Raw genomic sequence first — 24187 nt, 5'->3', positions numbered from 1 at the left:
GTAGGGTTTAACAAGGATGTTACGGAGGTTAGGGGGGCAACGAAAGGCAACTCTGGGTGGTGTGGGGAGAATTTTGTCAAGGGATGATCTCATTTCAGGGGTTGACTTGAGAAAGTCCGCCTAGGAGATGCCCAACAACCAGTAGCGGAGCATGCCCTCCAGCATAATTCTAGGGACCTAGGAACCTGCTACACCGTACGTGCCATTTGGATTCTCCCACCCAACACCAGTCCCTCTGAACTGCGGAGATGGGAACTTGCACTCCAACACATCCTCTCATCCCGCCATCCCCCTGGACTGAACCTACGTTAAACCACCTCACTCCCATTCACTCTTCAGTCTTCTCCTCTTTCCCTTTCCTCTTTAGCCATTCACGCATCTTTTCATCCTACATAGTTGTGTTTATCTTTATACTATATACCTCTTTACTTCTTTATGCGTCCTCTTTGGTTTGAAGCTGGCACAGTACTTACAGTAGAATATCTTTGGCTTCCCTCTGACAACCATGCCTCCATCCTTGCTACCCTCCCTATTTTCCTTTCCCTGTTGCTTCATAACCTGGGTTGCGAGTAACTGAATCTCCTTTCCCTTCTTCCCTTTCTTTCCCCTCTTTCCTCCCCGATGAAGGAACATTTGTTCCGACAGCTAGGAATGTAAATTTTCAGTTCTGTTTTATGTGTATCTATCGGCTGTACTGAGCTGAGCTAAGTACTGGCCAGCCCCTCTATCTCTTTGTTAGTATTTGAAAAAAACTATGTAATCAACTTTGAATAGTGTGCAATAACCATCGAACTTCATTTGTCATCTAGCCAAATTAACAAAGTAGAAGTATTCACTCCCCGTCACAGCCCTACCAAAATTTAACACATCTATTTATTCAAAGAAATTTGCAAAATAAATTAATACATCCAAGAACAACAAGCAATTGTTCAGCAATTCATTTATATATTGCAGTTATAACTGAGGTGTCATGATAAACCCGGAACAATGCTTAAATGATGACAAAGAAGATAAAGTACTCTTCTCATTAAGTATACTGTGTCACGTAAACTATAGCATTACATATTTTGAATCTAAGGTGGTACCATTTTACATGTTAAATAATACTGGTCAAAACAAATCTTGGAACAATGATAATCAGAAAATGCTAATTCTCTACTAGGTATCTAACACACTTTGCGAGCATAGCTGATAACAACAATTAGTATAGTGTAATTTAAAAAGAATGACTTTATTTTGGACAGTAATAATACAAAAAACGGGATGTGCTAGTGAGTATTGTGTTGTTTGAATGTGTGTGGCCTGTAGTTTCAGAGAATCGCCATTAAATGTCAGTCATTAGAGGTCTTCTCAGTTTGCTATCAGTCAGAATTAAGATGGCATCCGCTCGACAGAAGGTGTTTTGCGTAGTGCAATTTACAAAGTGTGTGTCAGTGATATCAGCCCAGAGCACTTTTCGTCGGCATTTTGGCAACAATCTGCCTGCACCAGAAATATTCATCATTGGTATCGCCAATTTGAAGAGAGAGGATGCTTGTGCAAAGTTAAGAGTCCCAGGCTTATCTCTCAGTTCTGATGACACGGTGGAAAGAGTTTGGCCAACAGTGGAGTCCACGAAAGTCTAGTCACTGCGCATGTAAAGAACTGTCAATGCCTCATATGACCATCTGGAAAGTGTTAAAGCATCATTTGGTCTATAGCTCATACAGACTACAATTGGCGAAAGTCTTTCAGGATGGCTGATTTCAGCAACGCTCTGCTAGAGGAGATGGAAGGCAGTATGTTTACTACAATTTTCAGTGATGAAGCAATATTTCACGTTAATGATAAAGTAAACAAACAAGTTGTTCATATGAAGATTCCAAAACACTCATGACATTATCGTGCATTAAGAAACTCACTGAAAGTGAATTTTTTTTTGCCATTTCTCGTGAAAAAGAGTACAATCTCTTGTTTTTGAGGAAAACCCAGTGACTGGAATAAGCTATTTTTAAATGCTGCAGAACTGGCTTTTTCCACAACTTCAGGATGACTCCAATGACTTAATTTTCTAACAGCATGGAGCTCCATCACACTTGCACAACATATAATGGTTTCTTAATGACACACTGCTTCAATGCTGGATGGGACCCTGAGATGGATGAAGGGAAATGTGTTCCTCTCTCCCTTTAACTTGTGATATACACGCAGATACATTGGGTAAAGTTTATGACAAATTTAGCTATCATGTAGATTATGTTCGTGCTGCCGCTGGTAGGCACAGCACTTAACAGCATTGCTGACACTCAGATTTTGTATTTTGCAACTTATCCCATGTTCGTAATATGTTTTTATCAGTAAATAAGGAGTGTTGAAATCAGGTCATTCTTTCTGAGACACCCTGTATTTCATTGTAGCTTTCTTTGATGATAGAAGCTATTGACATGAAGTGTAACAGGTGTATGTTGGACAGTCAAAACTTCTATGCCTTTAAAAATTTCAGATATTCAAAATTGTACTACGAATGTTCTTCAATTTAGAAGTGGGATATTTTTCAAGAACATTCTGTTGTCTGCTATTTACAATGAGTTTCAGTACTACTTAGTAAGTTATGTCAAGTTTCTGACACACAATAAGTGGAGCAGCCACCGCTTTCTGCATAAGCACCCATCCTGTTAGAGCTATTTCATTTGTTTGACCCGTAGAATATATGCTGCTCTCAGGAGAGCTTCGGGAAACAAGATAGGGCAATCTTACTCCCCATTATTTTCAGGTGAGTCACCCTGCCATGTGTTTATACGCACTGAGGTGACAGAAGTCATGGGATACTTCCTAATACCTTGTTGGACCTTCTTTTGGCTGGCGTAGTGCAGCAACTTGACTTGGCATGGACTCAAGTTGTTGGCAGGCCCCTGCAGAAGTATGGAGCAATGCTGCCTCTTTAGCCATCCATAATTGCGAAAGGGTTGCCAGTGCAGAATTTTGTGAACGAAATGACCTCTCGATTATGTCCCATAGATGTTGGACAGGATTCATGCCGGCAATGGGGATGGCCAAATCATTCGCTCGAATCATCCAGAATGTTCTTCAAACCAATTGCAAACAATTGTGGCATGGTGACATGGCGGATTGTCATCCGCAAAAATTCCATTGTTGTTTGGCTGCAAATGGTCTAAGTGGCTGAACATAACCATTTCCAGTCAAAGATCGGTTTAGCTGGATCAAAGGACCCAGTCCATTCTATGTAAACCAAAGCTAACACCATCATGGAGCCACCACCAGCTTACACACTGCCTTGTTGACAACTTGGGCCCACATCTTTGTGGTGTCTGCGCCACAGTTGCACCTATCATCAGCTCTTACCAACGAACTGGCATTCGTCTACTCTTGCCACAGTTTTCCAGTTGTCTAAGGTCCAATCAATATGGTCACGAGCCCTGGAGATACATCACAGGTGATGACTTGCTGTTAGCAAAGGCACTTGTGTCTGTTGTCTGCTGCCCTGTCCTAGTAATGCCAAATTTCGCCACACTGTCCGAACGGATATGTTCGCTGTACGTCCCACATTCAATTTCGCAATTGAATTATAGAGTGCTACTTGTTTGTTAGCAGTGACAACTATAAGCAAATACTGCTGTTCTCCATTGGTTAGTAAGGTCGTTGGGTAATGGACTGTTCGTGATGAAAGGTAATAACTGAAATTTGGTATTCTCGGCACACTATGGTTCTTGTAATATTGATTTCCCTAATGATGTCTAAAATGGAATGTCCCATGCTTCTAGCTCCAATAACCCCACTTTCAGAATCTATTAATTCCCGTCGTGTGGCCATGATCACATCGGAAAACATTTCACACGAATCAGCCAAGTACAAATAACAGCTGCACCTGCACTGCCCACTGCCCTTTTCTACCTCGGGTACACCATACTACTGCCATCTATATAGATGTGCATATCGCTATCACTAGACTTCTGTCACCTCGGCGTAATTTGTGGAAGGCCACTTATCCTTATCATATTTATGCTGCTTCACGATACTAAGAATGATGGCAGAATGTTATATACGTTTCATTAAACAAAGGAAGTAAATGAAATATTCTCCCACTGCAGCATATGGAGTCCCAGAGGAGGGCGGTGCATGTTGCGTACTTACCATTTTTGCCTTTTCCACCGATTCCTGCATATTTTCTATCCATGTATCTATTTCTTTGTGAAGCTTCTGTCTCTCTGCCTGTTTTTCGGCCTTAATTAAATGCCAGTTTTCTCTCTGTCGTTTTTGATATTTTCTTTTTTTCTTGCGTTTTGCAAGTGATACCTGTAACATCTTCAGAATGGCTGGATCACTCAACTGTTTTAGCTTTTCTTGCACATCAACCTACAACATAAATCAATGCATTTCAATCCTGGCAAATTAAGTGGCATAAAAACAAGTACACTGTACAGTAAGTATTCTATACTAAAAGCATGCTTCCAAACATGATAACTAATTATACATAATGAATGATACTTCTATGTTGGAATGAAACATGACCCAAAGCAAAATGTGTGGATGAAGTAATAAATAAATAATAATTATAATTTTTATTGATTTACCCCTTTCATTGTGCACACAGAAACATTAGTTAATAAATTTTAGTTATTGTCTTCCCCAAATTGCTTCATCCTGCCCCTATGTATGACACCTTTCTTGATATCCATGCATTTTTGAGTCTCAGACTCTTCCCTGTTAATTGTTTTAACGTTTACTTGTGAGAACTTATCTGTATATCTATATGTATGCATGTAGTGTCCATATAGTCGTCAATGGGTCTACAGTGACTTTGTTGATGTTCTTGGTGCCAGTCAACTACCATACTTTGGATTTTGGGTCCTGTTTATAAGTATAGAAAATTTTTCTTGGTTCTTCGTGAGCCTCTTGTTTTTGCTAAAAACAATGAACAGAACTGAATTGTTCCATCAGGAAAAACAGTTCTTCTGACCTACCGTGCACTGGACGTCTTTAATCATGGGTCTTAACATTTTCCACAATATCTGTTCAATTTTTCTCAATGACACTGATGGTTAAAGTCTCAACTGCATGGAGTGAAAGCTACCTTAAAAAAAAGATGATGATGAAGATTGGGAGAGTAATACATAAGGAATACGCCAGTTTGATAAAGTATTAGGTATTATATTGCAATGTGGACATTTCCATGTTTGCAATATCAAACATCTTATAAGAGCTTATGCCTTAATTTGTTTCTGAGAAAAAAAATACATCAAAAAGTTTTGCATCACCTCGGTTCCGAGAGTTCCAGAACCCGTACAGAAAATTGGAAGAGATATCAATATAAACATAATTTCTGCCCTTTTTATTGCTCATGAAAACAACACATTGCATGTTGTACCATCACACAGTGAGACCTTCAGAGGTGGTGGTCCAGATTGCTGTACACTCCGATACCTCTAATACCCAGTAGCACGTCCTCTTGTGCTGATGCATGCCTGTATTCGTTGTAGCATACTACCACAAGTTCATCAAGACACTGTTGGTCCAGATTGTCCCACTCCTCAACGGCAATTCTGCTTAGATCCCTCAGAGTGGTTGGCGAGTCACGTCGTCCATAAACAGCCCTTTTCAATCTATCCCATAGGGTTCGTATCTGAAGAACACGCTGACCACTCTAGTCGAGCGATGCCGTTATCCTGAAGGAAGTCAGTTACAATATGTGGATGTTGGCGGTGCGAATTGCCATCCATGAAGACGAATGCCTCGCCAATATGCTGCTGGGTTGCACCATCAGTCCGAGGATGGCATTCACGTGTCATACAGCCATTAGGGTGCCTTCCATGACCACCAGCGGCATATGTCAGCCTCACATAATGCCACCACAAAACAGCAAGGAACCTCCACCTTGCTGCACTTGCTGGACAGTGTGTCTAAGGTGTTTCAGCCTGACCTGGCTGCCTCCAAACATGTCTCCGACGATCATCTGATTGAAGGCATCTGTGACACTCATTGGTGAATAGAATGTGATGCCAATACTGAGCGGTCCATTTGGCATGTTGTTGGGCCCATCTGTACCGCACTGCATGGTGCTGTGGTTGCGAAGTGGAACCTCGTCATGGATGCTGGAGTGAAGTTGCGCATCATGCAGCCTACAGCGCAGAGTTTGAGTCTTAACACGGCGTCCTATGACTGCACAAAAAGCATTACTCAACATGGTGGCGTTGCTGTCAGGGTTCCTCCGAGCCATAATCTGTAGGTAGTGGTCATCCACTGCAGTAGTAGCCATGGGTGGCGTGAGCAAGGAATGTCATCGACAGTTCCTGTTTCTCTGTATCTCCTCCATGTCCGAACAACATCGCTTTGGTTCACTCTGAGACGCGTGGACACTTCCCTTGTTGAAGAGCCCTTCCTGTCACGAAGTAACAATGCGGACGCGATCGAACCATGGTATTGACCATCTAGGCATGATTGAACTAAAGACAACAAGAGCCGTGTTCCTACTTCCTGGTGGAGTGACTGGAACTGATCGGCTGTCGGCCCCCCCTGTCTAATTGGCGCTGCTCATGCATGGTTGTTTACATCTTTGGGCGGGTTTAGTGACATTTCTTAACAGGTGAAGGGACTGTGTCTGTGATACAATATCCACGGTCAATGTCTATCTTCAGGAGTTCTGAGAACCGGGGTGATGCAAAAGTTTTTTTGATGTGTGTATATAATAGGTGATTTTTCATTTAGCAGCAAAATATTGGACCAGTGGCACAAGTGAGGCCAATACAAAAGTTGACAGCACATGGCAGATAGTATTTTGTGTGTCAGATAATCTTTAAAATAATCCGTATACTGTTCAATACTGTGATTCACATAGCACAATTAAAAATCTATCAACTTGCATATAGTTAACTTTGAAAATAGGGGTACAAATCAAGGTTTTCCCCCCTAATGAAGTGCTGGACCATGGTGGCTTCTGGAATTATATTATGGTATTATAATTCAGATTTTATTAAGCTGAATATTTCATATTCTGAATTTTTGTTGCACATCTGCGTGACGAATTTAAATTATCAGAACTATAAGTTTAGTATATGATATTTTGACTGAACAACACTCTGCTATACAATGTGTAAACCTAATAAATTATAGCAAAAAGAGCTTTCCTACTTCCAAAAATATACCAGTTTCTCATAATATGAGCTAACTTAGGACACAAAAAATCTACTTAATTAAGAATTTTGCTCCCACACAGTAACTAAGCAGATAACAATACGTACTGAAAAATTTGCTCGTTTGTCACATCTAAAGAAAAAAGTCAAAATGTAACAGTTTAGACAGCTTTCACTTTAAATAGTGCATGTACTTCGAGATTTTAGGAAACTCTCATTTTACATTACACATTAGCAGAGCAATGTCTGTCAAAGTCTTACTCTACACTACACACATGCCACTTGGCTTTTTCACTCACTCTCTTCTTACTGATGTCCTCAAATTCCATTTGCCACTCTGAACAATTTACTGTATCACGTTTTGAAGACAGTTTAGCATGCAAAAATTGGAGTTCCTCAAGAGTAGTTAAACATTGTTTTAGCATGTTCTTCGCTTCAAATATCTGTAAAAAAAAAATTGAAGATACAGTACATCAATATAATTCCACAGAGTAACTTTTCATCAATAGACTAATCTGAATGTACTTCCTATACTCAATCATTTGTCTATTACATAAGGAATCAATAACTGATGTGCAGTTGATGTAAAATTTGTGCCAGACTAGACTAACATGGGTTTTACTGTTTACCATGAGCAGTACATTCATTACATTACAGGTTGAGCATAACTGAACGATTTTCACTGATGTCATTTCATTACATCCATTATCGATTCTTTGACCAATTCACTTCAGTGGACTTAATTCTTATCAAATACATTTCTGATGGGTGTACTATCTAAGAAATTATGTGGCACCGCAGTATAATTTAAACTGCATGTCCCGACTAGGGTTGAAAACTAATCATTGTATATGATTTGTAATCATCACTGTGCCAGGAGTCAAATTCACAACACAATTATAAGAACTTGTCCATCACTCCATGAGCGAGTTGCAGTTTCTAACCCATTTTTGTCTTGCTGATTCACACTATTTTCCAAAGATACCCATTCATGCATATAGTCTCCTCCTATTTCATACACTGAAGCACCAAAGAAACTGGTGTAGGCTTATGTACTCAAATACAGACACATATAAACAGACATAGTATAGCACTGTTGACAGCAACACCTATACCAGGTGAGTCACATAACATTACTCCTGGAAACACCCCCCCCCCCCCCAAAAAAAAAAAAAAAACCTGAGTAATAAATTCTGCAGACTGAAAGTGAGGGGTGTAACTGGTTAATACAAACTGTTGAGAAATGCATGAAAGTATGATTTTCAACACTTTTTTTTAACAGAAACCTATTATTTTTAGCACAACTGAAAATATAAAATACACTTAATGCCATTTGTTACATTGTAAAATGTTATTTATATCCACAGTAATTTGTAACAAAGTTGACGCATAAGTAACTCCTCAGCAGTTCAATCGTGTATTGGAGAGAGCCGAATTAATCAGGGATACAAAAAGAACAGTGATGTAACGTGGCTACAGAAGAGACATGAACAGCATGTTACGTCCACATGCTAACATTTTTATTAGTCTTTTTCTCTGAAGAATACTGTACTGCACTGATTTGTTAGAAGAAAATGTACATTAACATGAGAATGTAGTTAAACTTACAAATTGGTTTTTTGTTTTTGATGACAGAATGTGAAAGTGTGTGTCTTGACATTTAAGGCTAATAAATGTTCAAAGTGGTGCCCATCATTTGCTGCACACATCTGCAATCTACTGTGTAATAAATGTCTTACACCACGCAGTACATTTGATGTAATTTACCACAGGCTGCCTCAATAAAATGTTCATATCTTCTGGGGTTGTAGGCACATCATGGTACACGTTCTCCTTTACCGTACCCCACAGAAAAAAGTCTGGAGCTGTAAGATCAGGAGAACGGGTGCCCGATTTATGAGTCTGCCACATCCTACGGAACACCCGTCGAACATTCTGTCAGGGGTCAGCCTAGTGTTCATTGCAGAATGTGCAGCAGCACCATCATGTTGATACCACATACATCTACATGTTTCCAGCGGGACATTTTCTAACAATGTTGGCAGCTCATTTTGTAGAAACTATGTATTTTGCAGCTGTTTTGGTGCATTCAGTGAAGTGAGGACCAATGAGATGGTCACCAATTACTCCACACCATACGATTACATTTCACGGTTGCTGTTGCTCTACCTGTTGAAGCCAGCGAGGATTGTCCACGGACCAGTAATGCGTGTTTCGTAAATGCACTGCAAAGTGGTTTGTGAAACCTGCTTTTCACCAGTAAACAGGTAGAACTGCAATGCATTCTCTGTTGATGCCCACTGACAGAAATTTACTCGATTATTTAACTCATCTCCATGTAATTGCTGATGCAGCGACAAATGATACTGGTGAAGTTTGTGACAAAGTATGCAAATTACACTACTTTGACTCACTGCACTGCCTCTAGCAATGTCATGTGAACTCATGTGGGCTCATGGCAACAGCAGCCAACACACCAACTACACCTGTTTCTCCTATGATGGGTTTGTTAAGGACCCATACCAGTGTTTGTAGATGTTTCCTAACGTGCTATGCATTGGATGATCTCTGTCCGGGTACCTTTTTGCATACAACCTTCAGGCTGCAGCTGCATTTTGTCTACACTTGCCATAAATGAGTATCATCTCTGCCTTTTCAGAGTTAGAATAAACCATTTTCACAGTTCATACAACACTGTACACACTGTTGTACTTGTGACCTTCTCACATTCCTACTGTATGTACTTCTGTTCTTACTTGTGTACAGTATATGACAGTTAACACCATGTACTACAGTTATTCTCAGTAAAAGGACTAATTTGGCAAGCGCTACATGCAGGCACTGAGACAGCTGAACTCTTAAGTATCTTCGTAAACATACCTCTACAGATTGATTGTTACAATACGCGACTGAACATCTGAGGCTTCAAGCATCAACTTTACGTTACAAATTACTCTGGATGTACTTAACATTTTACAATGTAACAAATAGCATTAAGTATTTGTTTCTATTTTCAGTTGCGCTAAAAATAAAAACAAGTCTCCCTTCAAAAAATAGTAAGTGTGTGTTGAAAATCATACTTCCATGCATTTCTCAGTGGTTTGTATTAACCGATTCCATCAGCCCCACTCCTCCTCTCGGTCAGTGGAATCAGTTATCCAGTATTTTTTGTTTGTTTGTTTGTTTGTTTTGGTTTTAGGGTGCAAAACTGCTATGGTCATTAGCACCCGGTCTGTGACTTAGGAAAAGGTAAAAAACCAAACTGGAAACCAGCAGCAACGAGTGCGAAACTCAAAAAAGTGGGGAAACTAAAACCAGAAGGAAAGCTTAAAAAACCACTATAGAAGGGGGTTGTTTGTCCCCAAAAGGAGCTTCAAATGACTGACGTCCTCTCACTGGCACTAATAAACTCGAGAACACAATCGGCTGAGTGCGTGTCATCTGCTAAAACGGAAGATATATCAGGTGACAGCTGTAGACGGGCACGTAACGGAGTAAAATAGGGGCACTGAAGTAAAAGGTGTCTCACCGTCCACAGTTGAGAGCAGTGGGGACAAAGTGGGGGAGGATCGCCAGTTAAAAGATGTTGATGGCTAAAAAGACGGTGCCCTTTCCGTAGTCTAGTTAACATTACCTCCTCCCGAGGATGAATTCGGGAGGAAGAGGTCCAGGCGCAGGGAAGAGCTTTCACGTCCCGCAATTTATTATTGGGAAGTGTTGACCAATGTGCGTGCCATAAAAGAGCAACACAATGACAATAAAACTCTGTAGATCGGCAAAGGGAATCATGCCAATAGCAGTCTGAAGAAGAGAGACTGCAGCCTTGGCCGCTATATAAGCCGCATCATTTCCACAGATACCAACATGTCCTGGGATCCAGAGGAACGCCTCAGACGAGCCCCAAGTGGAATAAGTGGAGGCAGTCCTGAATCCAGTGGACCAGAGGGTGGACAGGGTAGAGAGCTTGGAGACTGAGGAGAGAGCCGAGCGAATCTGAGCAGATAACATACTGTATCCGCTGATGGCGATGGATGTATTGGACAGCCTGGTGAACAGCGTAAAGCTCCACAGTAAAAACTGAACACTGGTCGGGAAGCCGAAATCGATTAGGGGTGTCGCCAACAATACAGGCACTCCGAACACCAAACAATGTTTTTGTGCCATCATTGTAAATAAATAAATGTGGCATCCTTCATTTGTGTGCATGGAGCAGCAAATGCCCGACGATAAACAAGAGAAGGGGTACCATCCTTGGGAAACTGACAAAGGTCACGGAGCAGGAAGGTCTGGGGGCAGAGCCAAGGCGGTGCTGTACCCCAAGTTGTCAAAGTTTTAGGAAAGTGGAAGGAAAGAGAATGTAGCAGTTGACGGAAGTGGACTCCCTGTGGTTGTAGAGAGGAAGGGCGGCCTGCATACCCTAAATCCAAGGGGGCGCCGCAAAAAATGTCATGGGCTGGATTAGCAGGCATAGAAGACAGATGGCTAGCATAACGACTCAGGACAGCTCGCCGATTGGACAGCGGAGGTTCAGCAGTCTCAGCATAAAGGCTTTCCATAGGGCTGGTGTAAAAAGCTCCAAACGCTCAACGTAATCCACGGTGGCAGACAGAGTCGAGACGCTGAAGAATAGACAGCCGAGCAGAGGATTAAACTATACTTCTATAGTCCAATTTCGAGCATACTAAGGCGCGATAGAGGCGGAGAAGGACCACTCGGTCCGATCCCCAGGAGGTACCATTCAGAACACTGAGGGTGTTGAGGGATCACAGACAGCGAGCCGAAAGATAGGAAACGTGGGAGGACCAGCACAGTTTTCTGTCAAACATAAGACCCAAGAATTCAGCGACGTCTGCGAACAAAAGGTTGACCGGACCTAGATGTAAGGAAGGCGGAAGAAACTCCATACAACGCCAAAAACTGACACAAACAGTTTTATTGTGAGAAAAGCCGAAGCCGGTTTCCATGCTCCAAGAGTGGAGGCGATCGAGACATCCTTGAAGATGTCGTTCAAGAAGGCTGGTCTGTTGAGAGCTGTAGTAGATTGTAAAATCGTCCACACAGAGGGAGCCCGAGACATCAAGAAGGAGACAATCCATAATTGAATTTATGGCAATGGCAAACAGTACAACACTTAGCATGGAGCCCTGGGGTACACTGTTTTCTTGGGATAAAGTACAGGAGAAAGTAGTGTTTACTCGCACTTTAAATGTGCGTTCTGCCATAAATTCATGAAGAAAAGGGGCAGCTGACCTCGGAAGCCCCAAGAGAACAGTGTGCGGAGGGTGCCTGTCCTCCAACAGGTATCTTATGCTCTCTCAAGATCAAAAAATATTGCTACTGTTTGGCATTTCCTGAGAAAATTGTTCATGATATAAGTGGAGAGAGCAACAAGATGGTCAACTGCAGAACGATGCTTTCGGAAACCGCATTGGGCCGGTGTTAAAAGACTTCAGACTCCAGCCACCAGGCTGAACGGCAATTCACCATACGCTCCAAAACCTTACACACACTACTTGTGAGAGAAATGGGATGACAGCTAGAGGGGAGATGTTTGTCCTTTCCTGGTTTCAGAACAGGAACGACGATAGCTTCCCACCATCTTCTGGAAAAAGTACTGTCGGTCCAAATTCGATTATAAAGGCAAAAGAGGTAACGCAGACTATGATATGATAAATGCAGCAACATTTGTATGTGGATACCATCTGGTCCTGGGGTGGAAGAGCGAGAAGAAGAGAGTGCATGTTGGAGTTCCCGCATGGAGAAAATAGTATTATAGCTTTCGCGATTTTGAGAGGAGAAAGCAAGAGGTCGCACTTTCACTGCACGCTTCTTCGGGAGAAAAGCTGGCGGGTAATTTGAAGAGCTCAAAATCTCAGCAAAGTGTTGAACCAATGAGTTAGAAACTGCGACAGGGTCCACTAATGTATCATGCGCGACAGTGAGTCCAGAGACCGGGGAGAAACTAGGTGCACCAGATAACCGTCGAATCCCACTCCTAACTTCAAGGAGGGGGTGAAGGTGTTGAATGAGCTAGTAAAGAAGTCCCAGCTTGCCTTCTTGCTATCGTGAATGACGCGACAGCATCGCGCAAGGAACTGCTTGTAGCGGATACAGTTGGCCAAGGTAGGATGGTGCGAAGAGCACGTTGCAGCTCACGTATTGCATCGTGGCATGCCTCGTTCCACCAAGGAATTTGGGGGCACTGGGGCAAATCTGAAGTGCGAGGTATTGAACGTTCCGCAGCTGTAAGAATAACTTCTGTAATATGAGTGACCTCATCGTCAACGCTACGAAAGTTACGGTCATCAAATGTCGCTAGAGACTAAAAAAGCGTCCAATCGGCTTGGGCAAACTTCCAGCATCTCGGGCGCATATATGGCTGTTGTGGCTGCAATCTAAGGACACATGGAAACTGGTCACTCGAGTGTGTATCAGCAAGAGCGAACCATTCGAAGCGCCGAGCTAGCGGAACAGTACCAACCAAAAGGTCCAAATGAGAGGAATTTGTCATGGAGGCACACAAAAATGTAGGGTCCCCAGTGTTGAGGCAAACAAGATCCGCTTCGTGGAAGACGTCTATCAGTAGTGAGCCGCACGGACAAGGACGCAAAGATCCCCAAAGTGGGTGGTGGGCATTGAAGTCCCCAAACAGCAAATAGGGGGGCGGAAGCTGACAAAGAAGATGAAGGATATCAGCTCTTGCTATTTGTGTGGACGATTGAATGTATACAGTACAAAGAGAGAAGGTGTATCCAGAAAGGGAAAGACGGACAGCGACAGATTGGAAGGAACTGTTTAAGGGGATTGGGTGATAACTGAGAGTATCATGGAGAAGAATCACGAGTCCTCCATGTGCTGGAGTCCCTTCAACAGAGGGGAGATCAAATCGGACTGACTGAAAATAGGGGAAAACAAAGCAATTGTGGGAACGCAGCTTTGTTTCCTGAAGACAGAAGATGACCGGCAAGTAGGATCTTAAGAGGATCAACAATTCATCCCGATTGGCTCGAATGCCGTGGATATTCCAATGGATAATGGACATAGGGTGGACAGAAAAGGGAAGAATGCAACCAAGGTTGCCCTCAACTCAACGACTGCTCAGAGCCAGCGGCCGACAGCGTGGAATGGCATTCAGCCAAAGGCAGAAGACCCTGATCCATAGGTTGTTCGGGAGCAGCTCCTGCCACCAGCGATCTGCCGCCTGCAGTGCGCCTAGGCGACACAGAAGATGGCCGAGGGCGGTTACCGCCAGGTTGTGCTGTAGATGAGACACGCTGTGGTGGAGGAGAGGAACTGGGTTTCTTATTAGCCTTCTTGGCTAATGCTGTATTTACCTGCATGAGACACAGTGCGCTTTCGACTGGCGAATAACTTTCAAGCAGCAAAGGTCGACACCTTTTCTTTCACTCTGATTTCCTGAATGAGCCATTCATCTTTAAAAATGGGGCAACCTCTAGAGGAAGCAGCGTGGTCATCCATACAGTGATGCAACATGGGGATGGAGGTGGACAAGCACCCTCATGGGCATCCTTGCCACACGTAACGCATTTGGCCGGATTGGAACATGACTGGCTGGTATGACTGAACCGCTGACAACATTAGCAACGCGTAGGGTTTGGGATGTAACGGCAAACGGAAACTATCTCATAGCCCGCTTTTTTGTTCGATGGAAGTTGAGCTCTGTCAAATGTCAACAAGACAGTACGGGTTGGAACCAAGTCCTTGTCAACCCTTTTCATGACTCTATGAACAGCCGTTACGCCCTGGTCAGACAGGTAGTTTTGAATTTCCTCGTCTGACAATCCGTCGAGGGAGCGTGTATAGACAACCCCACGTGATGAATATTAAGTATGGTGCGCTTCCACCTGGACAGGAAAGGTGTGTAGCAGTGAAGTACGCAGCAATTTTTGTGCCTGGAGAGCAATGACTATTTCTAACAACAAGGTGCTATTTCATAATCGGGAACTCACACCTCCCGAGAAAAGGACGGAGGCACTTTCGGAAGGTATCAGCTCGGGTAATCACCCCTCCCTGGGCCTGGCCATTACCAGAGGGTATGTATGTGTCCTACCTGTCTACCCAGGGCAGGGAATTATGCGTTACTCCGTCACCGACTACGTGTGGGAATGCATGGGTCGGCCTTCAGACACGCACAGGGAGGAAAAAAGAGAAAGGGAGGAACATGGAAAAGGAAAGGAAAGTAGAGAGGTCTCAAATGCTGCAGCAGAGAAAATGGTAAGGAGAAGAGGTAAGGAAAAGAGAAGGACAAAGACTTGCCAGCATAGAAAGAGAAGGAGAGAGACTGTTTTACAGTTTCCAGCATCCATCTCCGGACGTAGGCACTAAACATACTCCCAGAGGGAGAGAAAGGGAAGGGAAGAGGCAGAGGTAAGGGGGGGGGGGTTGGGAGGAAGATGGGGGGTTGGGAAAGGATGTGGAAAAGGAAGGTATCCAGCCTGGAAAGGAAGGAGGGCCACACTAGCTCGGGGTCCTGTGCTCGCTACGCACGTATCCACAAAAGAGTTGTGGATCCCCCAGGGGGGTGGGGGCAGGTTGGGGGGGTGGGGGAAGAGTTGTGGAACCACTAGGGGGGTGGGGGTTATCCAGTGTTTGTTGTGGTTTGGGAGGTGTTTCCAGTGGTAATGTTTGGTGACTCACCCTGTATAAGAGCCAGAGTGGATCCCCCAGGGGGGTGGGGGTGGGTTGGGGGGGTGGGGGAAGAGTTGTGGAACCACTAGGGGGGTGGGGGTTATCCAGTGTTTGTTGTGGTTTGGGAGGTGTTTCCAGTGGTAATGTTTGGTGACTCACCCTGTATAAGAGCCAGAAGCGATCACAGTTGTTAGATCAGTTACTGCTACTACAATAGCAGGTTATCAAGATTTAAGTCAGTTTGAATGTGGTGTTATAGTTGGTGCATGAGTGGTGGGACACACCATCTCCGAGGTAGCAATGGAGTGGGGATTTTCCCATACGACCATTTCATGAGTATATCGTGAATATCAGTAATCCAGTAAAACATCAAATCTCAGATATTGCTACGGCCGGAAAAAGATCCGGCAAGAATGGGACCAACAACGACTGAAGAGAATTGTTCAACATAAGAGAAGTGCAACTCTTCCGCAAATTGCTGCAGATTTCAATGATGGGCCATCAACAAGTGTCAGCATGTAAACCATTCAATGAAACTTCATTGATATGGGCCCTCAGAGCTGATGGGCCACTCACGTACCCTTAATGACTGCAGACAAACTTAATGCCTCGCCTGGGCCCATCAACACTGACACTGGACTGTTTATGACGAACTGTGTTGCCAGGTCAGATGAGTCATTTCAAATCTTATTGAGCGGATGGACGTGTACGGGTACGAAGACAACCTCATGAATCCATGGACCCTGCATCTCAGCAGGGGACTGTTCGAGACGGTGGAAGCTCTTTAATGGTGCAGTGTGTGTGCAGCTGGAGTGATATGGGACCCCTGATACTTCTAGATATGACTGACAGGTGACATGTACGTAATCATCCTGTCTGATCATCTGCATCCATTGGTGTCTATTGTGCATTCCAATGGACTTTGGCAATTCCAGCTGGACATTACGACACCTGACGGGTCTAGAATTGCTACAGAGTGACTCCAGGAACACTCTTCCGAGTTTAAACACCTGCGGTGACCAACAAACTCCTCAGACATGAACATTAATGAGCATATCTGGGATGCCTTGCAATATGCTGTTCAGAAGAGATCTCCACCACCTAATACTCTTATGGATTTATGGACAGCTCTACAGGATTCATGGTCTCAGTTCCCTCCAGAACTACTTCAGACATTAGTCTAGTCCATGCCACATTGTGTTGTGGCACTTCTGCATGCTTCTGGAGGCCCTACAAGATGTAGGATGGGTGTAACAGTTTCTTTGACTCATCTTTGACTCCTCATCTCAATTGTCCTCCTTCCAAGGCCATCAACAACTTTATCAATATCGAACTAACTAAAAAAACAGTGCAAGGTTTTGCCTTAGTATATTCACAAGCAAATGTGTGAGCCCTTCAAGAAATTTTTTAGTGAGTGCAGTCCTACAATACATTATGTTAACCTGGGTTACCAGGATCAAATTACTGAGATCCACTTCTCCAGGTCAAATTTAAACAGACACAGTGGCAGATTTACAAATAGGCCCACTAGGCATGGGCCTAGGGGCGGCACCTTAAGGAGGGCGGCATTTTTTGCTCTGTACTCATTTTAACCTTTTATGTTTTAAAGTAACTGTGCTTACAAACAACAAAAATTTTTAATATTGTTAAACAACTTGCTAGTTCAAGTAAGCCTTAAGAACGAAATTCGACAATACATGCTTGGAAATATATATATTTTACTTGTGACTAAATGGAAATTTAACACTGAGTTTCTGTCTGGTAGCATCTTCATGGCTGTCCAAAATATTTTGAAGTAAGCTGTCGGGACAGCAATCTAGAACACAATGTTTCAAACATTATTCCGAGAACGTTGTGGGCATCTACTTAACCCTACCATATTTTCCCCATGAAAACACCGGGACCTCTCAAAAGCTGTGATAAACTAATCAGCAGTTTCTTAAAACATGTGTGGGCCTCAGTACGTAAAACCCAACTCTACTTAAATTTCTTGTAGAAATTACAGGGTAGTATCAAGTCAACCCTCCATTACTGTAATTAATGCGAAAGCTCTGTGGTCTTCAATATCTGAGCTTTGATTTAATGACACTTATTTGACAAAACATGTTGATACTGCGAAACATTTTTAAATACATGGTTATACGAAAAGAACATAAGCAGAATATCTAATGATGTGTGAAATACACTTCGCAACAGTTTAAAACTTTTATTCATTTACTTAGTTACTTTTTTGGCAAAAAATGGAGAAGAAACCAACTTTCGTTTGTCTCATTTATTGTGCTGCAGCTTGTGTAATATCAAAGTCCCCCACTCTGAGCAATTGAACAGAACGTGGCCTTGCAAATTTTATACTAAACTTCTTAACTAAGCTTTTTTCCTTCGAGGAAAGGATATTTTTATTTTATTTTGGAACAAAAGGTTCATTTCCATGCAGACATAACAGCAGTGTTCACACAAACAACAACACATTACCAACTGCCAACAATACTACTTAAACTTTGTAGTCTGTCTTGTCTGCCCACAGAAACCACTAAAATGTTGTAAGTGGGATAGGAGTCGATCCAAACTGCAAAAAATTGCTTTTTAAATTAGAAAGACAGTGTCAAGAGTATTCAGAACATATTTGCGTCCCAGCTAAAATTCTGGTGACGTGGGAAACAGAAGCCAAAAAGGGACTGTCCCGTTTCCTGCACGAGACAAATTCCAGCTGGCAGGTGTGCTTCTACTGTTCACTGACAACAGAGGCCCAGGCGATAATGAAATTAAATTATTCTGCATTGTTGTTCTATCATAGCGCAGTTACAAGGAGTAATTCGAATTGGTCACTTCATCGCTCCGTGTTTAAGGAAAAAATCTTTGTGCATGTGTGCAGTGTAGAACGAATGGAAGTGGATACAGTCTTTCTTTCTTCCCTTTTACAAATTTTCTTCTTTCAGTTTGACTGTTGGTTGTCAATTTTGTAAGTGCCTTAACATGAATAACAGTGAGAAAAGCAAACTTGTAAAAGTAAGCAGGGCAGCATTTCAGAAATTATCGAAGGAAAGGCGAGAATGAGAAGACAATGTTCTAAAAACGCTAGGCAGAGTAGATAAATTTTTCGCAAAGAATGTTGCTGGTTAGACTTCAAGTAGTACAGATTATATTTCTGGCACTGCACCTGTTGTAAAAGAAGTAAATACAGACAAAAGAAAAGTTGAAAATGAAGAAAAGCAAATTGTTCCCGATTTCGAGTTTCACGAAAAACTAAGTGTCGTGTCAGATATTACAAAAAGAAATAACTCCGTTAGTGACGATACTGCAGAATGGTGTGTCAATGAATCAACAATTGACATTCTCTTACAACGTGGCAGTAATCAAAATTGTAATGGTGATTTTTCTAATCCAAGAAGATCAACAGATGATGAAACCAGATATCTGAACAAAAATGTATTTTACCGTAAACTATTAAATGGTGAATCAACTTTGCATGATTTTCTAGCATATTCCTGTAGCACCAGTGCTTTTTTTTGTGCACCATCTAAATGGTTCGGAGGTAAGGCCGCGATTGCTATTAATGTTATTGCACATTGGAAAAATATTTCTAATATTTTATCTCACCATGAGAATTCACTTGAACACAAAAATTCTGAGTTATCACTCTTAGCAAGAAAAAAGTTACTGGAACAATAGGTAACAGTATCGAGTCATATTTTGAGACAGAAAAAAATGTACTGGCACAGTCTGTTGAAAAGGGTGTTTGCACTAGTGAAGAAGCCAACAAGTTGTGGACTTCCCTACATGGACAAGTTGTGGACTTCCCTACATGGACAAGTTGTGGACTTCCCTACATGGACAAGTTGAAAGAATCCATCCATTGCATAATGATCAATTTATGACGTCTCTTGAACTTATAGCCGAGTTTGATCCTTTTCTTGCAGAGCACATTGAACGATATGGAAATCCAGGGCAGGGACGCACGAGTTATCTGTCTTCAATAATCTGTGATTAAATAATAGAGCTTCTGTTTTGAACAATTAAAAATAATTATCATAAGTGAAATAAAACAGGCCAAATATTTCTCTATAATAGTAGATTCTACGGTGGACATTTCACATATTGATCAATTACATTAAGATATGTGAATGAGAATGGTGAACCTGTTGAACGTTCTCTTCTGTTTTTACCAAACCCAGAACAAGTCTGAAAACTTAGCTCAGGCCGTACTGAAAGTCCTGTCTACAAATTCCATTGATATTATTGACTGTAGAGGCCAGTCATATGACAATGCAAGCAATATGTTGGGAACTTACACTGGCTTGCAGACATGCATTAACGAACAAAATCCGAAAGCACATTATGTGCCTTCTGCAGCATATTCCTTGAATTGAGTCGGCTCTGGTGCTGCAAGCTGTTGTCTGAAAGCATGTTCATTTTTCAATGTAGTGCAAAGCCTTTATTTTTTTCTCTGCTTCTACAAAACGCTGGGATAAACTACTTTCATGAAACCAGGAAGCAAAACAGTAAAAAGTTTATCAAAATCACGTTGGTCAGCAAGAGGGGAAGTATGTGTAAGTCTATACGAAAACTGGGAGAGTGTTATCAATGCCCTCACACATATTGCCAACAATATGTTTGAAAAACCACTTGCGCAAAATGAGGCTTCAATTTTACTGAATCAAATCAGCAGACTAGAACAGTATTCATAACTATAGTTTGGAAGGACATACTCCCGAGATTTTAATAGCATAAATCTGAAATCGCAAAGTGTAAATATTGATACTAAAATGGTGCATGAGTAATATGAATCACTTGTACAATTTATTGCATCTATTCATGGTATTTTCGACTATTATGAAAATAAATCCATGGAGACTGACTGATACAGACTATGAATGCACCTATAAAGGATCACAAAAACACGAACTTCATGATGACGAAGAAGCAGACTCTGAAGAAGTTTTCCCGACTGGAACGGAGAAATTTAGTGTTGAAGCATTTCTCCCAGTACTCGACAACTTGCATGCCAAATTAGTGAGGAGGAAGGAAAGCTAGAGAACACTGTAGGACCCCTTCACAGTTTTCAGTAACTGTAAGAACAGTTCACCTGATGGTATTGCTGAACGTGCAGCAAAACTCCAGGCATCATATGACACATATTTAGAGCCTTCCTTATCTATCTAGTGGATGTGTGCATTTCGCAGTGTGTGAATGGGTACATATTTTGAGATTACTGATATACCAGCCGAAACGAGTAAATTTTTACGAAAAGTGAGGTTACAGTCCTAGAATATTTCTATGTATGGCACTTACAAATTTTTCAGTAGGATAATCGTTTACAGCTATTAGACTGAAATCATACCTACTTTCTACGTCATCTGGAGGAGAGATTGAGTGCCTTGTCCATTCTTCACACCGAAACTGACCTAACTGATAACTTCCTGAACTATGAAGTTATGATCAATGAGTTTTCTGCCGTCAAAGCCATACGCAAACTCTGCTAACTGGTGAGTTTGTTTGTTTATTCACATAAATTTTAAAAATTCAAGATTATAATGTTAAATATATTTTCCTGCGTGGAATGTTTCCCTCTATTATAAGATTATAACGTGTTTATTATGACTTCAAGCACATTTATTGGATTTACGAACTACGTATTACCTGTTTATTTTACAATTGCCGATGGCAGAACGCAGAACTAAACCTCACTTACGTGCAGACGTGACCGAAGGTGCCCGACAATACTAAACAATACCCAAATGACCCAGACCACTCAGTGCTGTACAGTCAAGTAATACTGATACTCAAGTATATTACAACTGATGCATATTCTTGGCATCTGCTGAAATGTATAGTTATCGTAGAAATATACGTTATTGGAGAGCAAGCCCAGATGAAAAAATGTTAATCAGTAACATAGTTCAATTCTGTCGATATACACGTAAAAGCTTTGCTAATACTGTAATACTGTTAGAAACAGCTACAGTGAGAGCAGTTGCTGCAGTACAAAACTGTTCAAGCCTTACATGGATTAAAGGTATTGTGTACAATTATTATGCAGCATTTAGCTACAAAGACCCTAATGCTTTACATGTTAATTAGATTATAAAACAAATTTGATTTTTCCACACTAGTCTGTAAAATTAGGTAATAGCAAATCCAGTTCTGTGTTTGACTGTCTGTATTTAGTAATTAGTTCATGCACTGAAATCTATTTCATTTTCATTTCTTATGTTTTGGTATAGATTTACATATTAATTGTTTTTTTTTTTATTTGCTACACATTTAAGTTATTAGATCATAAAATGACAGTTTAATTTTGAATGTATCATTGTAAAAGTATGTATTAATTTCTAGTGTATGACACATTCGCTTCAATTTTTAGATCGTAACACAACTTATTTATCTTCCTTTTCAACTGTTTTATGTATAAGAACATATTAAAAGTGAATGTATAACAAAAATCTGTTGTCGCCTACACACACTGCCGAATTTTTAGGCCATAAAAGGAAAGTTATTTTCCTTGTGATCATTTCAGTTGTCTTTCGACAGCAGAAAGTGTTAACACAATGCAGTTTTAAGTTTGTTTTATCCACTGCCATACATGAAGTACAGTTCAGGTAATATATTACATTTTGATTTAGAGTGACTAGACCGCTGACGCATCCTTCAGAACACAGAATAGCAGAGTACAGAAACAGTTCACAGCGCTCCCACCCAAAACAGCTATTGTAAAGTGATTGGGTAATAGTTATTATTTAAAACACGTTTTTTCTTTTTTTGGAGGGGGGCGCATATAATATGATGTGCCTAAGGGCACAAAATTTTTAAATCTGCAACTGAACACACATGAAATAATTTCTTCGCCTTGTCCACACGAAAAATTCACGGAGAATGTCACTTCACATAGTAGTTCAAGCTTACCTATGGAAGTGCAGGGAGTGGGCAGGCATGAGGCGGCAGACCAGGCGGGAGGATGGTGTAGCACGGGGGGAGGGGGGGGGGGGGGGAGGGGGCGGTGTAGTCCGCGGCCCGTGGGAAGGGCAGTGTAGTCCGTGGCCTGGGGAACTTTTCAATGCTTTTCTTTTAGAATATTCCTTATGAAAACCAAGAGGAAAAACTATTCTTGCGTTGTTACACAACAGCACACACAAAATGACAAGGAGCTTCGGCGTATTTCTGAATGGGCAATCTATTTACAATGAATAGTTTCTAGATGGCACCTATCATACCGTGTACCAGGCAAAAAGATCATTTGAATAAATTGGATGAAGTCAAGTTATGAAAAACAGATCTAGTATGTAATGGGGAGGGGGGGAGAGGGAGAGAAAATTACTGCCTAGTAACTTGACAATAATTTGGATGCTCTGGGCTCAACTCTTGTTTTTTTTTTTTGAGGTATGAAACTCTATTCAGAGTACACTCAGTCTTGAGTGCACATGAGAATTTTTTTTAGAAGTAACTATAACTGACATGCTGCTGAACTGACATAAATTTTACTAGTTTGTGCTATGATGGGAGCTGTAACATTCACTTATTTTTACTGAGTGCAGAGCTTTCAGTGGATACTGACGACTCACAAATAACAGTCAAGTTCATCTGAAAATTTCACAAATGTCTCAGGAAATAAACTGCAATATCGCAAACTGAATAATTTCTCTTGATGTTAAAGATGAATTACAAATGCAAATGACGATTTTCATTTCTTTCATTAAAAGCTGCAGTTGTAAGGTGAACTACATACTGCTGATATAGAGAAGGGTGACACAAACTTTATTCAATCGGAGGTGTTTTACACAGCTTTTGTTTTGCAGTATCGTACGAATTAAGATTTCTTCTATTGCCTCTACTGCAATTTTATGTATAGAGACTGAAGTGACAAGTGAAAATTTGTACCAAGGCAAGAATTCAACCCTGGGTCTCCTGCATACTAAGCAAGTGCATCAGCTACTAGGCCACTTTGGCACAGCAGTTCATACAACTGCACAGATTACCCTGGCACACCTCCCTCCTCGATCCAAATTGTCACTGCTGCTCACGCTTGGTGGCAAATGCACCTGCTTAGTAAGCAGGAGACTCAGGTTCGATTCCCAGCCTCAGTACAAATTTTTGTTTGCTGCTTTAGTCTATGCACATAAATTCATATCTTTACGACACCAGTAAAATCTCAAATTGTGTAATTTCATTTTCAGAAAATGCAATGTTTACAGTGATGTTACTGGCATCCCTTGGGTGTTTGTTTTCAGTATGACTAGTTTGGTGTTGATTTCCACACACAATCAAAAATGTGCAGCTCCATTCACTCACAATGGTTCTGGAGGTATTTCGACTATTTGTTGATGACTCACGTGCGAGAAATTAAAATTAGTAGGCATGTCCGTGTTCCTTCATCACAAGTTGTCATTTCTCTACTGCAGTTGTTATCCACCCAAAGC

At 41.5% G+C, this 24187-nt stretch overlaps 1 protein-coding gene across 1 annotated transcript in view; it reads right to left on the bottom strand.

Annotated features, from left to right (window-relative positions):
- The window catches only part of LOC124804775 (programmed cell death protein 7-like), a 55563-nt gene that overhangs the window by 18190 nt on the left and 13186 nt on the right, over positions 1-24187 (bottom strand). Inside the window, 2 exon segments of the mRNA XM_047265096.1 lie at positions 4132-4353; positions 7427-7570. Coding sequence (XP_047121052.1) covers positions 4132-4353; positions 7427-7570 — 366 coding nt within the window.

The sequence above is a fragment of the Schistocerca piceifrons genome, chromosome 7, assembly GCF_021461385.2.
Source record: "Schistocerca piceifrons isolate TAMUIC-IGC-003096 chromosome 7, iqSchPice1.1, whole genome shotgun sequence".
NCBI lineage: Eukaryota > Metazoa > Arthropoda > Insecta > Orthoptera > Acrididae > Schistocerca > Schistocerca piceifrons.
Note: the sequence above shows the minus strand (reverse complement) of the source record. Positions and strands in the feature narration are given on the sequence as shown.